This window comes from Trachypithecus francoisi, unplaced genomic scaffold (assembly GCF_009764315.1).
Source record: "Trachypithecus francoisi isolate TF-2019V2 unplaced genomic scaffold, Tfra_2.0 Lachesis_group0, whole genome shotgun sequence".
Lineage (NCBI taxonomy): Eukaryota > Metazoa > Chordata > Mammalia > Primates > Cercopithecidae > Trachypithecus > Trachypithecus francoisi.
Window position 1 is genome coordinate 75,199,421 of NW_022681453.1, and position 20,775 is coordinate 75,220,195.

Here is a 20,775-nt window from a genome sequence, read left to right on the forward strand (position 1 = left end):
TATTCAAGTAAAATAGTACTGTATTATAATCAGACTTAGTGGAATAGTACAAAAAGTCTATATAAACCATACACAGAATATTTTCTTGCATTTTCTCTATGTACACAGATGAAAGAGAGCACTTTACTTCCTGTCCCATGAGACCCCTGAGAAGCACTAAGTAGCAGAATCAGCTCCAGGGACGATACAGGTTTCCAATGGCCACCCAGATAGCAGAATAACAACTGGGACCCAAGACACAATTTATTAAAGGATTATATTACCCTAGTCAGAAGATTGATTCTTCAAGCAGAGATTATTGCTAAAATCAAGACTTGATTTATCTGGGAGTTCCACACTACAAAGCAACATGCCTATTTAGCTAAACCAAGGACCCCTTAACAGATGCTAAGTAAAGTACACTTCTCTATAGCTCCACACTTATGCTTCTCCTCTTGTTGCTAATTAAGTTCTACTTCCTACTATAAAGAATACAGATAGATGTTTATAGGAAAAGTAAGAGTCACACTGTCTTTCAGTGGTTGATATCTGGATGACTTTTATTTATTTGTATACTCTACTGTATTTCATGAAGTTTTACAAAGAGTATTAATTTCATAACTTAAAAACATATTTTATTGGAAAAAAGTTATTCTTGACTTTTTGTTATTTCCAACTTTGTTAGAAGTGAAAATGAGGCAAAGCAAGTGACATATGATACTTTGTAGATATCTGAGAATCTCATCACATGGCTCTTGAATGCAAACAGAAAAAAAATGGCTAAACTTCTATACTACTTGTATTCTATAACCTGAAAACATCTATACTGAACACCAATGAATGTATGATCGATCTTAAAGCGTTAAGTTATTCACTTCCCTTGCACCAGTAGTAAGTCACTAAGGGTCTCTAGATGAATAAGTTTTGCAAGAAACCCATAACACAAAACTAGGCTGAGGTAGATGCATGACTGGTCAAAACAAGTTGATAACATGCTGGCCTTCCACATAAATATCTTTTCGTTCAACGTTTCCCAACATTTACTCAGAGGAGATACTGGAAGTTCCTTGGGGGAGGGTGGAAAAGGATCATTACTGATCACAGGCAGATTCACCTTCAATTATAATAGCTTATGGTTATTGGATACTTAATGTGTGCTAGGAATTATTCTAAGTACAGTTATGCATTGCTTTGATGACAGGGATATATTATGAGAAATGTATCATTAGGCAATTTTATTGTTGTGCCATTGTCATAGAGTGTACTTAACAAATTTAGATGGTATAGCTTACTACACACCTAGGCTATATAGTATAGTTTATTGCTCCTGGTCTATAAACCTGGACGGCATGTTACTCTACTGAATACTATAGGCAATGTAACATGGTCGGAAGTACTTGTGTATCTAAACATATGTAAACATAGCAAAAGTACAGTAAAAACATGGTATAAAAGATTTAGAAAATGGTACACCTGTTTGTACCATGAATGCAGCTTACAGGACTGAGTTCTGTTGTTCTGGGTGAGTCAGTGAGTGAGTAGTGAGTGAATGTGAAGGCCTGGGACATTACTGAACACTACAGCAGACTTTATAAACATTGTACACTTAGGCTACAATATATTTACAAAAAAATTGTTTTTTCAATAATAAATTAAGCTTAGTTTACCATAACATTTTTATTTTATGAACTTTTAAATTTTTAAAAACTTTCTGACTCTTATAAAAACACTTAGGTTAAACCACAGACACATTGGACAGCTGTACAAAAATATTTTCTTTCTTTATATACTTATTCTAAAAGTTTTTTTCTATTTTTAATTTTTTCTTAGTTTTTTATTTTTAAACTTTTTTGTTAAAAATTAAGACACAAACACACACGTTAGCCTAGGCCTACACAGGATCAGGATCATGAATAGCACTGTCTTCCACCTTCACGTTTTGTACCACTAGAAGGGCTTCAGGGAGCTGCCATCTCCTATGATAACAATATTTTCTTCCGGAATTCCGCCTGAAGGACCTGCCTGAGGCTGTTTCAAAGTTTACTGTTTTTGTATATAGAAGTAGAAAGAGTACACTCTAAAATAATGATTTATTATTTTATTATCAAGTATTATGTACTTATATAATTGTATGTGCTATACCTTTATAGGCCTGGCAGCACAGGTTTGTTTACACCAGCATCACCACAAACATGTGAGCAACCCATTGCATTACCATGTTATGATGGTACCTCACTAGGCAAAGGAATTTTTCAGCTCCCTTAAAATGTTATGGGACTGGCCAGGCACAGCGGCTCACGCTTGTAATCCCAGCACTTTGGGAGGCTTAGGAAGGTGGATCACCTGAGGTTAGGAGTTCGTAGGAAACCCCATCTCTACTAAAAATATAAAAAATTAGCCAGGGATAGTGGTAGACGCCTGTAATCCCAGCTACTCGGGAGGTTGAGCCAGGAGAATCGCTTGAACCCAGGAGGCAGAGGCTGCAGTTAGCTGACATCGCACCACTGTACTCCAGCCTGGGCAACAAGTGCGAAATTCCATATCAAACAAACAAACAAACAAACAAAAACGTTATGGGACCAACACCACACATGCAGTCCATCTTTGACCAAAACATCATTATGCAGAGCATGACGGTATTTTCATATATACTAATTTATTTAACTCTTATTTAAAAAGACCTTATAAAGTATAATCCTTACTTTACAGTTGAGAAAAGAAAAGCAAAGGTTAAGTAATTAACTTATACAGTTAGCAAGTGGCAGAGGTATGATTTGAAGCCAAAACCCTGCTCTAAATAAATTCAGCTCTGCCCCCAAACTTGCATCCCCAATCAACAGAACAAAAGCTCTGCAGTAGGAGCACTCCTAGTACTCAGAATATGGTTTCTAAATACCATTCTTCACTAAGAAAATCTATGGCTCATTAAGAAAATGGTTTGGGGCAGAAAACATACAAAATGTGCTTAGAATATATTGTTGTGCCAGAAAGAAAGGACATCATCAAAGATACTGGTCATTTCAAAAGACCAAAGGAACCAGCCTGAAGAGGCTCCCATTGGCAGAGGGCGCAAACTGAGAATCAAATAATGACTCCAAGTGATTGAAGCTCATTGGAATAAAAAACTGAAGTGTTGGCCAGGCATGGTGGCTCACGCCTGTAATCCCAGCACTTTGAGAGGCCAAGGTAGGTGGATCATGAGGTCAGGGGTTCGAGACCAGCCTGGCCAACATGATGAAACCCCGTCTCTACTAAAGATACAAAAAATTACCCAGGTGTGGTGGTGCGTGCCTGTAATCTCAGCTACTTGGGAGGCTGAGACAGGAGAATCACTTGAACCCGGGGGGTGGTGGTTACGGCGAGTTGAGATCACACCATTGTACTCCAGCCTCTCCAAGATGAGACTCATCTCAAAAAAGTAAATAAACAAATAAATAAAACTGATGTGCTTACAATGATATTTGAGAAAGCAAAAGAAGAAACTAAGTAACTGAGTATAATGCCTAGTAGTTAACTGGACCTGCCTGCTTAAAAAGCTTAAAAAGCAGCTACTGTTACTCAAGCATGCTGCTCAGGGGCTCATCTCTCCCTTCAAAACAGATTCTTTCTCCATGCTGTTGCCTTCTGTGAAAGAAAGAAAGAAAGAAAAAGAAAAACAGATTCTTTACAGCACACACAGTACTTTCCCTGGGGAAAATTCTACTACTTACAAATTTCTCCATCTTATTATTCTTTTAATGATATTAATCCCCCTATAGACTGATGCTCAGGTAAAACTGCTCAGTAGCTCTGCTTTTTATATAGCTCTGAACAAAACCACATATTTTCCCACATAACCTCTGCTACTTAACAGACTTTAAACTTTTTTCCTAAAATAAGGTAGGAGCGTGATCTCTTATTTTTAACATTTTGTATACTGTATCCTTATTTATCTTGTATTCTGATTAAGATATGACAGTATCAGATATATTTTAAAAGGGATATCATATACGAACTCCTTTTGATGAATTTCCATCGAATAACTCTGTTTCTGAAACTCGACTAATTGATTCACTGGTAAAACTGATTGACTTGGATAATTTTTCATCTCTCTCCCCAGAGTCATCCAAGCTGCTTCTTCCCGGACTTCTGTAAGAAAACACATCATTATAGAAATAGAAGCTCACCTCCACACCAATAAATTATTTGGTTGCCTCATTGAGGTCATTTCCTATGATAAAACAGTTTGATAAAAATGGATTACTGTAATATAACAAATAAATGTCTACTTATAACAAGGCTGTCTTCTTAAATTACATGCAAGTTGATATCATTTCTGAAAACAAGATACACTCACATGAGATTCTATAAATCTCAAAAACATAAAAAAATTAACAAAGTACAAATGGCCATAACAGTAACTAATCAACTGAAAATTGCTCATTTAAATTTCAGGTACAGAGTACATGTTTGGGTTAGATACTAGGCCGCACAAGAAGGCAGTTTTGTATCTCCTTCCTTCTGACTCAGCCCCCGCTGAAATGGTGAAGCCCTCCCAGAAGTGGACACTCAAGATGTCTGAGCCTAAGTCCATTGGCCACTCCTGCCTCCTCACTCTTCCCAGCCCTAAGAACAAGGTTTAACAAACAGCTGTCAAATGATCATATGGCCAATACTATAATAAATGTCCTGGGATCTGCTTTCCCTTTCTCAAGGAGCAAAAAGAAAGGAAAATCTATTAAATACAATGGGAGCACAACTGATCCAATTTCCAGTGCTCAACAGGATGGAGGTGAGATGTGGAAAAATAGAGAGGAAAGGAGGAGGAAGAAGGAAGGAGAGATTGCAAATAAAGAGGAAGAAAATGGAAGAACTGAGGAAATAAAGGTTTGAAACAGATTTGCTTCTTTCAGAGACTGAAGAACAGGAAAAGAAGTAGAAGAGAGAATGAGGATCCTGCCACACACTTTCTTAGAAAGCATTCAAGCTGGCCGGGCATGATGGCTCACGCCTGTCATCTCAACACTTTGGGAGGCCAAGGCGGGCTGATCATGAGATTAAGAGATCGAGACCATCCTGGCCAACATGGTGAAATGCCGTCTCCACTAAAAAAAAAAAAAAAAAAAAAAAAAATCAAAAATATTAGCTGGGTGTGGTGGCACGCACCTGAAGTCTCAGCTACTTGGGAGGCTGATGCAGGAGACTTGCTTGAACCAGGGAGGCAGAGGCTGCAGTGAGTGAATCAAGATCACGCCACTGCCCTCCAGCATGGTGACAGAGTGAGACTCCATCTCAAAAAAAAAAGAAAAAAAGAAAAGAAAGCATTCAGGTCAGGCGCAGTGGCTGACACCTGTAATCCCAGCACTTTGGGAGGCCGAGATGGGTGGATCACTTAAAGTCAGGAGTTCAAGACCAGCCTTGTCAACATGGCAAAATCCTGTCTCTACTGAAAATACAAAAAGTAGCCAGGTGTGTTGGGTGGCACCTGTAATCCCACCTACTCAGGAGGCTGAAGCAGGAGAATCGCTTGAACCCAGGAGGCAGAGGTTGCAGTGAGCCAAGATCACGCCACTGCACTCCAGCCTGGGCAACAGAGTGAGACTCTGTCTCAAAAAAAAAAAAAAAAAAAAAAAAAGCATTCAATCACCAGAAGAAGAAAACAGCAGCTAGTCACAACTATTCTTTCTTTCCTCAAAGACTAGAGACTTTTCGAGTTGGCAAGGACCTTAAAGACAATCTAGTTCAGCTGCCTCATTTCATAGACGAACAAACTGAGAATCAAAAAAATGAAAAGATTTGCCTGAGGTTGCTCAGCTGTTTGGTGACCCTAACTAAGATCCAGATCCTGTTTACCATAATCCAAGGCTCTTTGCATTAGAGTAATTGCTTTTCTATCCAAATCCAGAGCTGGCAAGAGGCTACGAAACTTCTCAAGGAGAGCAATACAATGGAAAGTCTTAACTTTACAGAAAGCTAATAAAATATACATGTGCAATGATGTAAAAAAGCCTATAAAATATTGATGCTAAGCGAAGATATAAATTGGATCAGCATAAGTAGATTACCTAGATGAGTAAAATTTCTGCACATACATTGAGACTTTCAAAATATTTCCATTTTAAGATTTACTATAAAATTTCTAAATAACATCTTTTAAGATATAATCCACATATCACAAAATTCACTTCATGTAAAGTGTACAGTTCAGTGGGTTACAGAGTTGGGCAACCATCACCACTAATTGTAGAACATTGTCATCACCCCAACAAAGAAACGCTGTCCCCACTTGTGGTCACTCCCATTCTCCCTTCCTATCAGCTCCTGGCAACTACCATCTACTTTCTGTCTCTATAAATTTACCAATTCTAGACTCCATTTCACATACATGGAATCACACAATATATGGTCTTTTGTGACTGGCTTTTTTCACTCAGCTAATGTTTGCTATAGAATTTTAATGTATTCTCGTTCATTGTTTTTATTGCTAATAGCCTCAATTTCCATTGGACATAATGCACTGTTACTTGAAGAGGTTAATAAAAATGTCCACTCTTCTAAAAGAATCCTCATCAGTCAAAAATAGTCTCTCTGTACTCTTAATTTCTTTATCACATTATCTGTTACTCTGTTATGGCTCTTACCATTATCTACTTTGTATTACAATTGTTTGCATTCCACCTTAGGCTATATGCTCCTTCCATTAATGTTTTGAGTATTTATGGAGTGCCAACCACATGCTAAGCACTATGTTAGGGAATTCCTGAGGAAAAATCGTATTATTGCATCCTTCAAAACACCTACCACATAATTTACTTTACTGTCATCTATAAACGCAAAGATTTCACTAGGTGCTTCTCCAGATCCTTGATAAAAAGGCTTACTAAAACCAGACTTTAAGTAAACCCTAAATGACATAGTTAACATTTCCTTATATATCTCATCTGTGCTTACCTATTTAGCAAACTATTCTCTGTCCCCACCTTTCACCCCATTCCACCACAGAGAACAAAGGGGCAAATGGCAGCCAAAGATAAATTAATAGAAATTCAGAATTAGTCGAATGGAAAATAATTGTGCTTTGATTAATAATTGATCAACGTTGACATTTCAAAACAGTTTGCTGTACCTTGGCTGCACATCCTCAATTGACAGTGACAAGTTCTCCATCTCCTCAGCACTGAAACCTAGCTCAGGGCCATAGTTCTGCTGGAGCAGTTGCCGGAACTCCTGTTTACTCAGGCTCTAGAAGGACAGGAAAATTACACTGAGCATTGGAAAACAGAAAATATAATACCACAGAGACTCAAAACATGAGTTTTGAAGTCAAAATGACCTGTTGTGCAAAGACTAGATATGTGGCTTTGGTAGTTATTTGACCTTTCTGTACCTCCATTTTCTGTATCTATAAAAATGGGTTAATAAAACCTGTCTGACAGAGTTCATAAAAGGAATAGATAAAATGATTTTAAAGTACATATTATAATAACTACTGTAAATGGGAGGTTAAAATGCTTTAAATTTTCTTTCTGTGAATAATTTGTTCAGGCCAGGTGCAGTGGTTCACATCTGTAATCCCAGCACTTTGGGAGGCCTAGGTGGGCAGATCATGAGGTCAAGAGATAGAGACTATCCTGGCCAACGTGGTGAAACCTGGTCTCCACTAAAAAAAAAAAAAAAAAAAAATTACAAAAATGGCTGGGCGTAGTGGCGCACACTTATAGTCCCAGCTACTCGGGAGGCTGAGGCAGGAAAATCAATCGAACCCAGGAGGCAGAGGTTGCCGTGAGCCGAGATTGCACCACTGCACTCCAGCCTGGGCAACAGAGCGAGACTCTGTCTCAAAAATAATAATAATAATAATTTGTTCATATTTTCTGGTAATTACTGATCTGGAGTTTGTTTGCTTGCTTGTTTTTGAGATGGAGTCTCACTGTGCCACCCAGGCTGGAGTGCAGTGGTGCGATCTCAGCTCACTGCAACCTTCGCCTCCCAGGTTCAAGCGATTCTCCTACCTCAGCCTCCTGAGTGCCTGGGATTACAGGTGTGCACCACCACACCTGGCGAATTTTTGTATTTTTAGTAGAGATGGATTTCACCATGTTGGCCAGGCTGCTCTGGAACTCCTGACCTCAAGTGATCCACCCTCCTTGGCCTCCCAAAATGCTGGTATTATAGGCATGAGCCACAGTGCCCAGCCTCTGATCTTCAGTTTAGCTCTGCAATCTAATCAGTCTACCATGACCACTGAATCACCATTCAGTCCTGTCAGCTCAGAACCTGTCCTCTTAATCCATAATGTATCTGAATATTTTAACCACTTTAAAAACCTTATATATCAATAAATCTTAAATTATATTTTCCTAATATATAAAAGGCAAGTGTCTGGACTTCAGAATATTTCCTTCGATTTATCTTTAATAAAGTCCAGCTTGTTCTTTTTTTGTAGGCAGCATATCCATTCTGAAATCAGCAAATACAACAAACTCATGCATTACCTAGCAAAACAAAAACAGTATTATTATTATTTAGGATAATGGCTTCCAGTTGAAAAATAAAATTAAATATCAATATTAGGATAACCAATGGTCTGATGTCTGAAAACATTACAGATAGCTAATTACATGCTTAAGTAAGGTGTAAAGAAGTAGCATAACACTTGAAGCAATTGTTAGTAAGATAATCTCTCTCATTCATTCAACAGATATTTATTTAGTACCTAACAAATGTGCGTTACTGCACTAGATGCTAAGGAGAATAAACATAAAAACATAATGTAGAAGTTAAGCTCCTGGCCCTCAAACAACTTATAGCTGAAGAGACATGGGATGTTCTTAAGTTATACGACAAGATATAACATGATCATGCACTAAAGTACTGGTAGAGTCAACATGATATGAAAGTCTAAAGGAAGGAAACAGGACTGTGGATTAGAGTGATCAGATAAAGTTCATGTTGGAGAAGTGTTTTCAGCTGAGGTAAAGGAAGAATATGGGGGAATGGAGAAATGGGAAAAGTTGAAGAGACAGAAAGCAACTAAAATTACATAATAAATACATGAACATAAGTAACATTTCTTTTGAAGTCAGTAGTCTATCAGCCTAACTGAAGTAAAAATTTTAAGTTGAGAAATAGTAGAGATAAGTATAGACTTGATGGGGCCAAAACACAGATGCCTTGAACTCCTCCCCAATGTTCCCTACAACAAATACTACTTCCTTTTTCTTCTTCCTTTTTTCTTCTCCGTCTAGTAACTATGGCATCTTTGTTATGTTATACTAGATGACCTTCATTACATTTCATGGACCTTCAAAGATATTAAGAACAAAATGTCTGCACTTTAAACCACTAGTTCCCAATCGGCTGTGCCCAGATTACCAGGATTCCACAAGAGCAGATGATGAAAATTCAGATATTATCATCAGATATTATTATCAGATAATATTTCAAAAAGTCAAACATATCCAATTAGTTATCTAAAATAAAGCTATTTAAGTTAAGTGAAATGGCAAGCCTCTGTTTTGAGCTGAACTATATTAACCTACAATGGATACCACAGGCTGATAAATTCTCACCGGAAATAATATATATCTAACAAGTAGTGATGTTTTAGTATTTATTATTTAATGTATACCCCTTATTTGGAAGACAAAATCTTTGGAAGCACACTGTCCACAGAAAAAAACATTAAAAGGACCATTAGTGGTAGAGAAAATTAAGAAACCACTGTCCTTGATATTAAAGGAACATACACATTTATGTTCTGACTTCCACTCCAAATGAGTCATTTGTAAACTTTTTTCACAATAACAACTCATACTACTAATTAACTCATTCTTCCAAAGAAATTATCTTTGAAATATTTTAATATCATACTAGGATGGTTAACTTTGTAAGAAGAAGCAAGCAATATTTCAATATACTTGTGTAAGATTAATCTTTTATAAAAACTTTTCTTAAATAATTGATATCAAACTATTCCAAAGGCAGACTAAAGCAAACAAATAAACCAATGATGTATACTCAGGCAGCTTCCTAACAGCAAAAGAAATGAAACTTATCAGTAAAATACTAACAACAAAAAAGTAATATTATTTGACTACATAAAAGTTTTAAATATTGTATTAAATACTAGCAGGAAGTTAATAGCAGGGTAATTGCAATATATTTTTCAAGCTAGTAATTTAATATATATAACAGGTTAATGGAAAACAAAATAGAACTCATTTAATTCACCATCTTATAGATTTGCCAATTTGTTAAAAATGACGTTTTCTATCAAGTTGTCCAGTTTTCATAAAAGTGTGGTTATTTACAGCCATGCTGAACATTCAAACATTCCAACATATGCTCAGCCTGATATTCATAAGTCTTTCAATAATCAGCAGCAAAAACAATCTACCTTAGTAGTCTTCAAAAACAACTTAAATTTTAAACACAAGCTGACTACCCACCTGCAAACCAAGGAGAGTCTCTCCCTTTCAGCCTACAGAGTAGTTGAACAAAATAAAGATGAATCAAGCAGTAATCAGATAAGGCTCAAAAGTCAGAAGATCAATTTCTGGCCCAGAAAGCTGTGTATTCTAAGTATGTTGCCGTCTCTATGCACAGCAGAGCTCCAAATATTTAATGACAACCATGTAAAAATAATCGTTGCTTTAATCTCTCAATTTTGCTATGAAAAGCTTTTCTAATGTAGTTTAAAGTATATTATCTGTCACTTCCTGGTTGTAGTACCAGCACTCTTTCCAAGGTTGCAGGTCAGAATGCAGAATTGGAAGTTATACCTCACTCTACAGGTTCCTAAGCCACTCCTACAAGAAGAAGATAGGTAAACAGCGTTTTATTAAAGGGACAGTTCCTAATTTTCTCTGTTCTACTCACAGATTAGAAAGAACAAAATGAAAGTAAAAATATTTTGCTTATGCTAAATTGATGTAAAACAGCTATCACAATATTATTTTAACCTCATCTTTAAAATTAACTATATTACAGGTTAAATCTTCTTCTCCATGCTAGTAATTTCTATGCAATTCTGGGAATGTCATGATTACTTCTTCATATGCCACTTTTCCAGTACTGATGTAGTATTCCTACCAGACTCTTGCATTAATCCTTTACAACAACCAAAGATTCTATCTCTGAGTGCTATAAATGTAACATAAGGAAATAGCAGGAAGAGCCAGCTGTTCAGGTGGAACAATTCTACTAAGCACCTGGCACATCTCTCATCACTGAAAGGTTTAAGGCAACATTTTGATTACTCAATAATTCTTTTCTTTGAAAATATTTCTGACTTCAGTGTATTTAGAATAATTCCCTGGCAGTGATCCGGACTATAATAAACAGTAATTCCTATTTATTTCTCAGAAGAAAATTTTTCTTCTAAATAAAGAATCAAAATTTGCCCTAATTTCTACCTAGCCATTCCATTTAATTTAGTGAAGCGTGTAAACAGATCGAAGGCTACTTGATGAACTCCAAGGATCAACCTTTTGAGGGATGCTAAAATCTCATCATTTTATACAATGGCAGAATGAGACAGAGTAGAGTGATGCTGAAAATACTACTCATTCAAATGAAGAAAGCCCACAATGGGGCAGCTTCCACTGTCTAAAAGGCAGTGCTTTTAGCATATTATGGTAATTCTCATTGACTAAAATTATAGATAAATATATTTACAATGGTGAACAAATAGCTATGAGAAAAATATACATTAACTGTACCACAATTGATATTTATACATATTTTTGCTAAATATAAAAATCCTTATACCAAACCACTGCTATGTAGGGCAGAGTTAAATTTAGTAGGCTTGAGAGGGAAAAACAGAACCTAGAACTGAGCCCCAAGAAAGCCCAACACACACAGAGAAAATAGAGGAGTGGCCAGCAAAAAAAAGATTCAGGGAAAACCAGAAAGGTAAGAAAAGATTCCAGAAAGAATGTCATGAAAGGCAAGGGAAGAAAGTATTTCAAAATGGAGGGAGTACACAGTGGTATCAAACGCTGCCGAAAGGTCATGTAAGATGAGCACAGGATGAGCACATGTATGTCAAATGCAAGCATCCAGAGGAATGATACAGCTTGCCAAACCAGTTCCCCATCACTTGAGCGTGTATGTATCATGAGAATGAGTGAGGCAGGGAGAGGAGATACAGTGGGGAAGGAGGAAGCAGCCAGGTCATGAAGCGCCTTGTACACCATGCCAAAGAATATGGATTTTATATTGTCAGAATATCAAAAGCCACCCAGTGGTTTCATATAGAAAAGTAACAAGTTCAGAATTATGATTTTAAAAGACATGATTTTAAAACACTACTATTTGACATCAACCTCAAAGACAGATTAGGTGTTAAAAAGAAATAGGAGACATTGGTAATGGTTCAAGCTAGAAATGATGATGACCTTGGTGACCAACAAGATATGGCCAGCTGGCAAAGAGGTAAGAAACAGGATACATCCAGGTTTCTGGCGTGGGTCTGGGTAGAAGGCGGTGTGGCTCACTGACCAAGGGAAAATAGGTAGAGGAGTTCTGACAAACAAGAAGGTAAAAAAGAGGGAATGATATAATACAAACACTTCTATACTGCCATGCTATTACATAGCAAATGTGACAAATAGTCACCAATTTCGCATTCATTTTTTTCCAGGTAGGTCTGAATGTTGTATTTATTAGATTAATAGCACTACTGGAAAATTTTTGGAATTTCAGTAACCCCAAAAGGAATGATCTTTAGAGAGTGACCTAACGAAGAACAAGGGGATTTGATACTGTTGTGCAGGCTAAAGGAGAAAGCTGGATGACACTGCTCCGAAAGTCTCAGTGGCTGACATCGGGTTTGTAAACTGACCACTATTTAGAGAAAGGTCTCAGAGCTGTCACTATCCAAGAGTTGGCTCAGGGAGGCTGACTTAATAAGCCACACTCAGGCCGGGCGCGGTGGCTCAAGCCTGTAATCCCAGCACTTTGGGAGGCCGAGACGGGCGGATCACGAGGTCAGGAGTTTGAGACCATCCTGGCTAACACGGTAAAACCCCGTCTCTACTAAAAAATACAAAAAACTAGCCGGGCGAGGTGGCGGCGCCTGTAGTCCCAGCTACTCGGGAGGCTGAGGCAGGAGAATGGCGTAAACCCGGGAGGCAGAGCTTGCAGTGAGCTGAGATCCGGCCACTGCACTCCAGCCCAGGCGACAGAGCAAGACTCCGTCTCAAAAAAAAAAAAAAAAAAAAAAAATAAGCCACACTCACAAGCTGATACTAGCTCAGTTGGAAATAATCACAGTGGGGAAGATTCCTTTCTGGTCATCACAAATCTTTTCTTTTATCGCACAGAACACCTGAATACCTTGGAAGTCAGATTAGCAACCAGAAAGTGGCACAACAAGCATGAAATCAGAGCAAAGGTAGACAGCTTTAAGGGACAATTTACTGTGCCTTGGTAGGGCATGATGATTCATCTCTGTCCCATCTCCATACAGTTCTTGACTGATCAAAGTCTACCTCTGCAACTCTACTTTTCTGTCCTAACTCCTAAGTTCTTGGCCTAAGTCTGGCCAAGTCCTCTTCAGACTGATATATTCTTTCTTTTCATACACTAATACTTTCAATCAACTGTTTTAAACCCTTTTTCCCCAACACACCTGAGGAATAGGACACCCTTCTGTCACCCTTCTGTTTAGTGATTCCCAAATAGAAGCTACAGGGCCATGTATCAGAATTTAGACAGCATACATCTGTATACATTTGAAAAGCTCCCCTCATTACCTTACCCCTGAATCTAACATATGCTGTCTTCTTCTGCCATTTGGGAATAAGATGGAAAGTCATTCTGTCTCTTTAAGCCTTAAAATTCAAAATAAGTACAGATTTTTGCTCTATTAGACCCTGGATTGAAATATTCACTTTCAGAATATACTCTTAAATTTCCAAGGAGAGCTAGCTTCCCCGTAGCCCCCATGTGCTGGCAAGAGAGACCACTCTTACCATGCTAAGATAAAAACAGTACAGGCCAGGCGTGGTGGCTCATGTCTGTAATCTCAGCACTTTGGGGGGCCAAGGTGGGTGGATCACCTGAGGTCAGGTGTTCGAGACCAGCCCCTGGCCAACATGGTGAAACCCCGCCTCTATGAAAAACACAAAAATTAGCTGGGTGTGGTGGCAAGCACCTGTAATCCCAGCTACTTGGGAGGCTGAGGCAGGAGAATCGCTTGAACCTAGGAGGCAGAGGTTGCAGTGAGCCAAGATCGCACCATTGCACTCCAGCCTGGGCGACAGAGCAAGACTCCATTTCAAAAAAAAACAGTACAAAAGTAAATTTTCTGCATACATCCTGCCTATATTACTAATATCTGTAATCCTAAATGCAATAATACAAGAATATCAGTAGGAATAGGGAATAATTAATTGAGCCTTAATTTTAAAATCTTTTAAATTTTAACCCTGTTACTACTGATAACCTTACATATGAACCCTATTTTCTTAGTAATTCAAGTATGTAGAAAATAACATTTCTTTTGGCAACTCAGGATGCTTTAGTGTTTCAAGATAATCACTTGTTCTCACCGTACATATTGAAGGTTAAAAAAATTGAATTAAATATACATTGAACTTAGGGTGTGCCCTGAATGCTGTTTCTGAAATATTTCAGAAATGTCTGTGTTTTCCCCCTATCCTTTGCCTTTTCCTTGAACTAAGAGAATTTATAATATCTTGTTAAGAGTAGTAATTAATTATTTGGACTCCAAATCATTGAAGTTCTACTAAATTGAGTAATTCAAAAAGTATTTATTGAGCATCTGTTACACGTAATATTGTCCAAACTGGCACACTTTTGAGAGTAAGGGAAGCACAATATTTACTTTGACAAACGCCTAAACCCAGACAGTTTCAGACTGTACTTGGTAAACCAAACTGTGTACCAAACCAGCTATGTGGTAAAGAATGAACTTGTCAGTGGACATACAACAGTGAACAACACAGACATGGTCGTTGTCCTCAAGGGATTTAGAGTTAAGCAAGGAGAACAGAAATGGAACAAAGAATTGTAACTGTAATGCATATTATAGAAATACAAGATGTTATAGGAAACTAAAAGAATGAATCTGACTTCAGGTTTATTAATGAGAACTAGAGTGGGAATAAGAGGGTCACAACTTCCTAGCAGAAAGAACATTTGAAGAACTACTTAAACAAAAAAAAGAAGTAGAACATTTAAGATGACAAGAATGGGAGGGTATATTAAGATGTGAGTGGAGAGGTAGAAAGGGTCTGATTATGTGGTCCCTATAGAGATTTTTAGATTTTTATTCCAAGGGCAATGGGTATCAAGCAGGAAGCAAAATAAGCAAGCATTTTTTTTAAAAAAAGATAACTTCGGCTGTAGTACTGTTCAGGGTTCGACAAACTGTTTCTGTAAAGGGCCATGTAGTAAATATTTTAGGCTTTTTGGGCCATATGGCCTCTGTCACAACTACTCAACTCTGCTGTTGTAGTGTGAAAGGCAGCCATAGAAATACATAAACAAATGAGCATGGCTGTGTTCCAATAAAACTTTATTTATGGACACTGAAATTTGAATTTCATATAATTGCCACATGTCATGAAATATTATTCTTTTGATTTTTTTCAGCCATTTAAAAATGTAAAACTAGTCATTGTGTGCAGACCACACAAAAACAAAGCAGGACTGTGCTTGGCTCTGGTATAGAACACGGATAGGGGCTGGCACAAATGAAGAAAAAGAGCTGAGGGGTGGAGTGGGAAGGGCCTAAAACTTATCTTGAACCATGACTGCACAGTTCTTTACAAAGACCAAGAAAACATCAATTGTTTGTATTAAAGAATGGTGCTGCCATTGTCCTCTGGCCCCACAAATCCCAGATATTCAATGTTCTGTGTAGAGAATGGGAGCTAAACTCACAGACTGTGAACTAAGCTGAAGTGCTATAAATCATGTCACGAATGATCGTAGTTACAGTTTAAACACGTCTAAACATTGATGACTTATGTCTCGCCAGGTCAAATATTAGAAATAAACTGTCCTTTCTGAAGCAATGTAAAAAAGTAGTTTTTTGTTTTTATTTTGTTTTGTTTTGAGATGGAGTCTCGCTCTGTCACCCAGGCTGAAGTGCAGTGGCACCATTTCAGCTCACTGCAATCTCCACCTCCTGGGTTCAAGCGATTCTCCTGCCTCAGCCTCCCGAATAGCTGGGACTACAAGTGCCTGCCACCACGCTCAGCTGATTTTTGTATTTTTAGTAGAGACAGGGTTTCACCATGTTGGCCAGGCTGGTCTCGAACTCCTAACCTCAGGTGATCAGCCCACCTCAGCCTCCCAAAGTGCTAGGATTACTTTAGGTGTGAGCCACTGCACCTGGCCCAAAGTAGTCTTATAAAGAGAAAAAGATGGTCCTTTAAAAACATTCTTTTTCAAAGGCAACATATTTGGCTCCAGTTCTTTCAGTCTTATGGATTTATTTTACTGGAAAAATAAATAAAACAAATGCACACAAACAATTTTACTATCGTTTTGTAGTACTTTAATGATAAATCTACTTTCTAGATTAATTTGCTTTTTTAAAGGCCTTCTCATGCAAGAAGCAAGCAGAAGTAACACATAATTACTTTGACTTTGATTCCATAATTACATGCAACACAAATATAATATTCTGAACTTAATTTTTTTTTTTTGAGACAGTGTTGCACTCTATCCCCCAGGCTGGAGTGCAGTGGCATGGTCACAGCTCACTGCAGCCTCAACCTCCTGGGCTCAAGTGATCCTACTACCTCAGCCTTCTGTGTAGCTGGGACCACAGGCATGCACCACCACACCCAGCTAATTTTTTTTTATTTTTATTTTTTTAGAAATGCAGTCTCTGTATTTTGCCCAGGCTGGTCTTGAACTGGTCTCAAGCAATCCTCCCACCTTAGCCTCCCGAAGTGCTGGGATTACAAGCATGAGTCACCATGCTTGGCCAAAAATATTTCTAATATATATCAAATGTATTATTCAAATTACTTATAAAGTTATTATAATGTAATTTTGTAGTTATGCTGTATATTTTATGAGGACTTTTTAAAAATCTTTTTTAAGAGTATTACACAAGATCAAGAAATCTAACCAATGTGGCTTTATGACTTTAAAAAACTAAAAGGGAACTGAGGCTTACAAAATTATAGAGAATACCAAGACTATACCAAGCACCTAGCACTGTGCCTGGCACCTAATACTTTACAAATGCAAGTTGCTATTGTCGTGAATATAGGTATTCCTATGTTAAAAAAATTGTTCTGGGTAAATTCTACAGTGCTTAAAATTCCATTTAGGATAGTTTTGAAACTGAGATCTCATCTTCAACTTTAATTTCTGTATAATAGTTAACACATAATACATGCTTAAACATTTTTGTCTTCCTGTAGAGCAGAAACGGACACCATTCTATTTATCGAAATGAGAACACAGTGCCCACTTGAAATAGAGTGGCATATTCAACATTAAAGATAAACAAATGATCCAAAGATTTAAAAGGTATAACTACTGTGAAGATGGTGATACTTCCGTGTGTATACATCAAAAACACAGATAACATCAGGATCTTTTCAAAGAAGGGTAAATTTTACTTCCAGCCAGTAAATGCGGTGTTTCTTGGCTATGGTGGGTAGCCTCGAGTATCCTGGAATTCCCTTTCTTCTTCTCACTTCAGAGAGCTTTCTTCTTCATTAAAGTGAAGAACTCAGTTTCTCCCTTGGCTCATCTGTAAACCTGAACTTTATCACTTCCCTGGAGATATTGTTTTTATAAGGACGTATCCCAACTCACATGCATGTGATAAGCGCAAATGTGATTTTGGAAGGACATTTGATACAGTATATAACCAAGCATAGGCTGCGGTAAGTCGCTGGCGCCTTGCTAGAATGAGAGAATGCACCTCATGGATTCTGAGCACTCAACAAGCTGGTATTTGGGGGTGGGGTAGGCAGGTGCCTATGGCAACACTGGAGTTTTCAGCCAGTGCTAGAATAGAGCACCCCACGGTAATGACAACGAATCTGAAAGTGACCGGCCTGCAGTGGGTGAAGGAGGTTTCCTTGCCAAAGCGCAACCTGGAAGGGCAGCGTAGAGCTGAGTTAAGAGCAGCACACAGCTATGCATTGCTCCATGTCCTTGCAGTAGACGCCATGAGCTGCGAGACCTGCTGCCCGTGGACCTACCCTGTGAGCATCACCCAGGCCAGGAGCAAGGGTACATGGCTCAGGGAAGCAGGGCACCCAAACACCCAGAGACACTCAGCAGGGACTTGGACTTGGGGCTTCCAAGCTAGTCACTTCTATTCCCTGACCGAGGGCCAGAGAGACTGGGCTTGGCAAGCCCCTCACCCACACCTGCTTTTCTCCTCTGTCCCCTCCCCATCTCAGACTTGTAGGCTACTTCTCCAAGCATCCCGCCTCCAGCAAAGTGAAAGCATTTGAGTTGGGCACTGCTTGGGAGAGCCTGTACTCAGCCGTTGAGTTCAAAAGGCCATTCAACATAAAGAGCTCTGGAGGCCAACATGTGTCCACTTCAGGGAGGTGCTTAGCTGGGGAGTAGGGAGGAGAGGAGGTTAAGTTCCCACCTGCCAGTGGCAAAGAAAGAACGTTTCTTGGCTGGGCGGTGGCTCACATCTGTAATACCAGTACTTTGGGAGGCCAAGGTGGGCAGATCACCTGAGGTCGGGAGTTCGAGACCAGTCTGACCAACATGGAGAAATCCCATCTCTACTAAAAATACAAAATTAGCCACGTGCAGTGGCGCATGATAATCCCAGCTACTCAGGAGGATGAGGCAGGTGAATCGCTTGAACCTAGGAGACAGAGGTTGCAGTGAGCTGAGATCGCCATTGCACTCTAGCCTGGGCAACAAGAGCAAAACTCTAACTCAAAAAAAAAAAAAAAAGAGCCTTTCTTATCTGCGTGAAATCTCTACTGCTCCCCTTAAACCATTTCTTTTAATAGCAGCTTTACTGTGCTATAATTCAAATACCAGAAAATTCATCCCTTTAAGTGTACAATTCAGGTGGTTTTCACATATCCAGAGTTAAACAACCACCACCACTAATTTCAGGACATGTTGTCAACCCAGAAAGATACCCAACTCCATCAGCTGTCACTTCTCATTACTCCCTCCTCCTGGCAATAGCTTTACTATGTCTATTTCTATGAATCTGCCTATTCTAAACATTTCATAAGAACATAATCCTACAGTACGTGTTCTTTTGTGACTGGTGTCTTTCACTTAGCATTATGTTTTCAAGGCTCATCTATGTTGTAGCATGTATCAATACTTCACTACATTTTACTACTGAATGATATTCCATTGTGTGGATATACCTTTTTTTTTTGAGACAGAGTTTTGCTCTTATTGCCCAGGTTGGAGTGCAGTGGTGTGATCGCGGCTCACCGCAACTTCTGCCTCCCGGGTTCAAGCGACTCTCCTGCCTCAGCCTCCTGAGTAGCTGGGATTACAGGCATGTGCCACCGCAACCGGCTAATTTTGTATTTTTAGTATAGATGGGGTTTCTTCCATGTTGATCAGGCTGGTCTCGAACTCCTGACCTCAGGTGACCTGCCCGCCTCAGCCTCCCAAAGCCTGGGATTACAGGCATGAGCCACCGCGCCAGGCCATACATTTTATTTATACATTAATCACTTGATGGACATTTGGATTGTCTCCACTTTTTGGCTATTATGAATAATAAATACTGCTATGAACGTTGGGGTACACGTTTTTGTAAGAACAGATCTATGGTAAACATTTTGAGGAGCTGCCAAACTGTTTTTCAAAGTGGCTGCATCATTTTACAATCTTTCCAGCAATGTACTTGAGGGATCCACTTTCTCCACATCCTCAACAGCATTTGTATTTTAAAAAAAATTTTTTCAGCTTTACTGAAGTATAATTAACAAATAGGAATGGTACATATTTAAGGCATACAACTTGATGCTTTGATATGCATATACATTGTGGTCGCCACAATCAGGTTAATTACCATGTCCATTACCTCATGTAGTTATCATTTGCTTGCCTTCTTTCTTTTTTTGTACTGGTGAAAAAACTTAAGATCTACTCTCTTAGCAAATTTCAAGTATACAACACAGTATTGTTAACTGTAGTCAGCATGGTGCACATTTGATCTCCAGAACACATTCATCTTGCATAAATGAAACTTTGTACCCTTTAACCAACATCTTCCCATTTCTTCCTATCCCTGGCAACTACCACTTTACTCTCTGCTTTGAGTTCAACTTGTATAAATTCTACTTGATAATGGTATATAACCTTTGTATATGTTGCTGGATTTGGTTTGCTAATATTTTGTTGAGGATTTTTGTGTCATTGTTCATAAGGGATACTGGTCCAGAGTTTTCTTGTGGTGATGTCTGGTTTTGGTATCGAGGTAATACTGTACTCATAGATCAAGTTGTGAAGTGTTCCCTCTATTTTTAGAATACTGAGTGAAGGACTGGTGTTAATTCTACTGTAAACAGTTGGTTCACCAATGAAGCCACCTGGGCCTGGGCTTTTCTTTGTGGTAGGTTCTTTATCACTAATTCAATCTCTTTTTTTGTTATAGGTTTATTCAAATTCTCTATTTCTACTTGAGTCAGTTTTTGTAGTTTGTGACTTTCTAAGTACTTATCCATTTCATTTAGGGTAAATCATTTGTTGGCATACAATTATTCATATTTCCTTACAATTTTCTTATTTCATATAAGGTTAGTAGTATTGTCACCAGTTTCAGTCCTGAATTTTATAATTTTAGTCTTCTCTCTTTTTTTCTTG

At 38.4% G+C, this 20,775-nt stretch overlaps 1 protein-coding gene across 5 annotated transcripts in view; it reads right to left on the reverse strand.

The window, feature by feature from the left end:
• GRAMD1C (GRAM domain containing 1C) overlaps positions 1-20,775 on the reverse strand; it is a 117,603-nt gene that overhangs the window by 41,975 nt on the left and 54,853 nt on the right. For 3 of the 5 annotated variants that reach the window (XM_033211229.1, XM_033211227.1, XM_033211228.1), the window contains 2 exons: positions 7,085-7,200; positions 3,975-4,107 (listed from right to left, as the gene is read on the reverse strand). In XM_033211229.1, the coding sequence (XP_033067120.1) occupies positions 3,975-4,107; positions 7,085-7,200 (249 nt within the window). Of the gene's footprint in view, positions 1-3,974; positions 4,108-7,084; positions 7,201-10,409; positions 10,753-17,511; positions 17,919-20,775 lie in introns of those variants that run through there. The other 2 variants (XM_033211231.1, XM_033211230.1) reach the window with 2 other exon arrangements.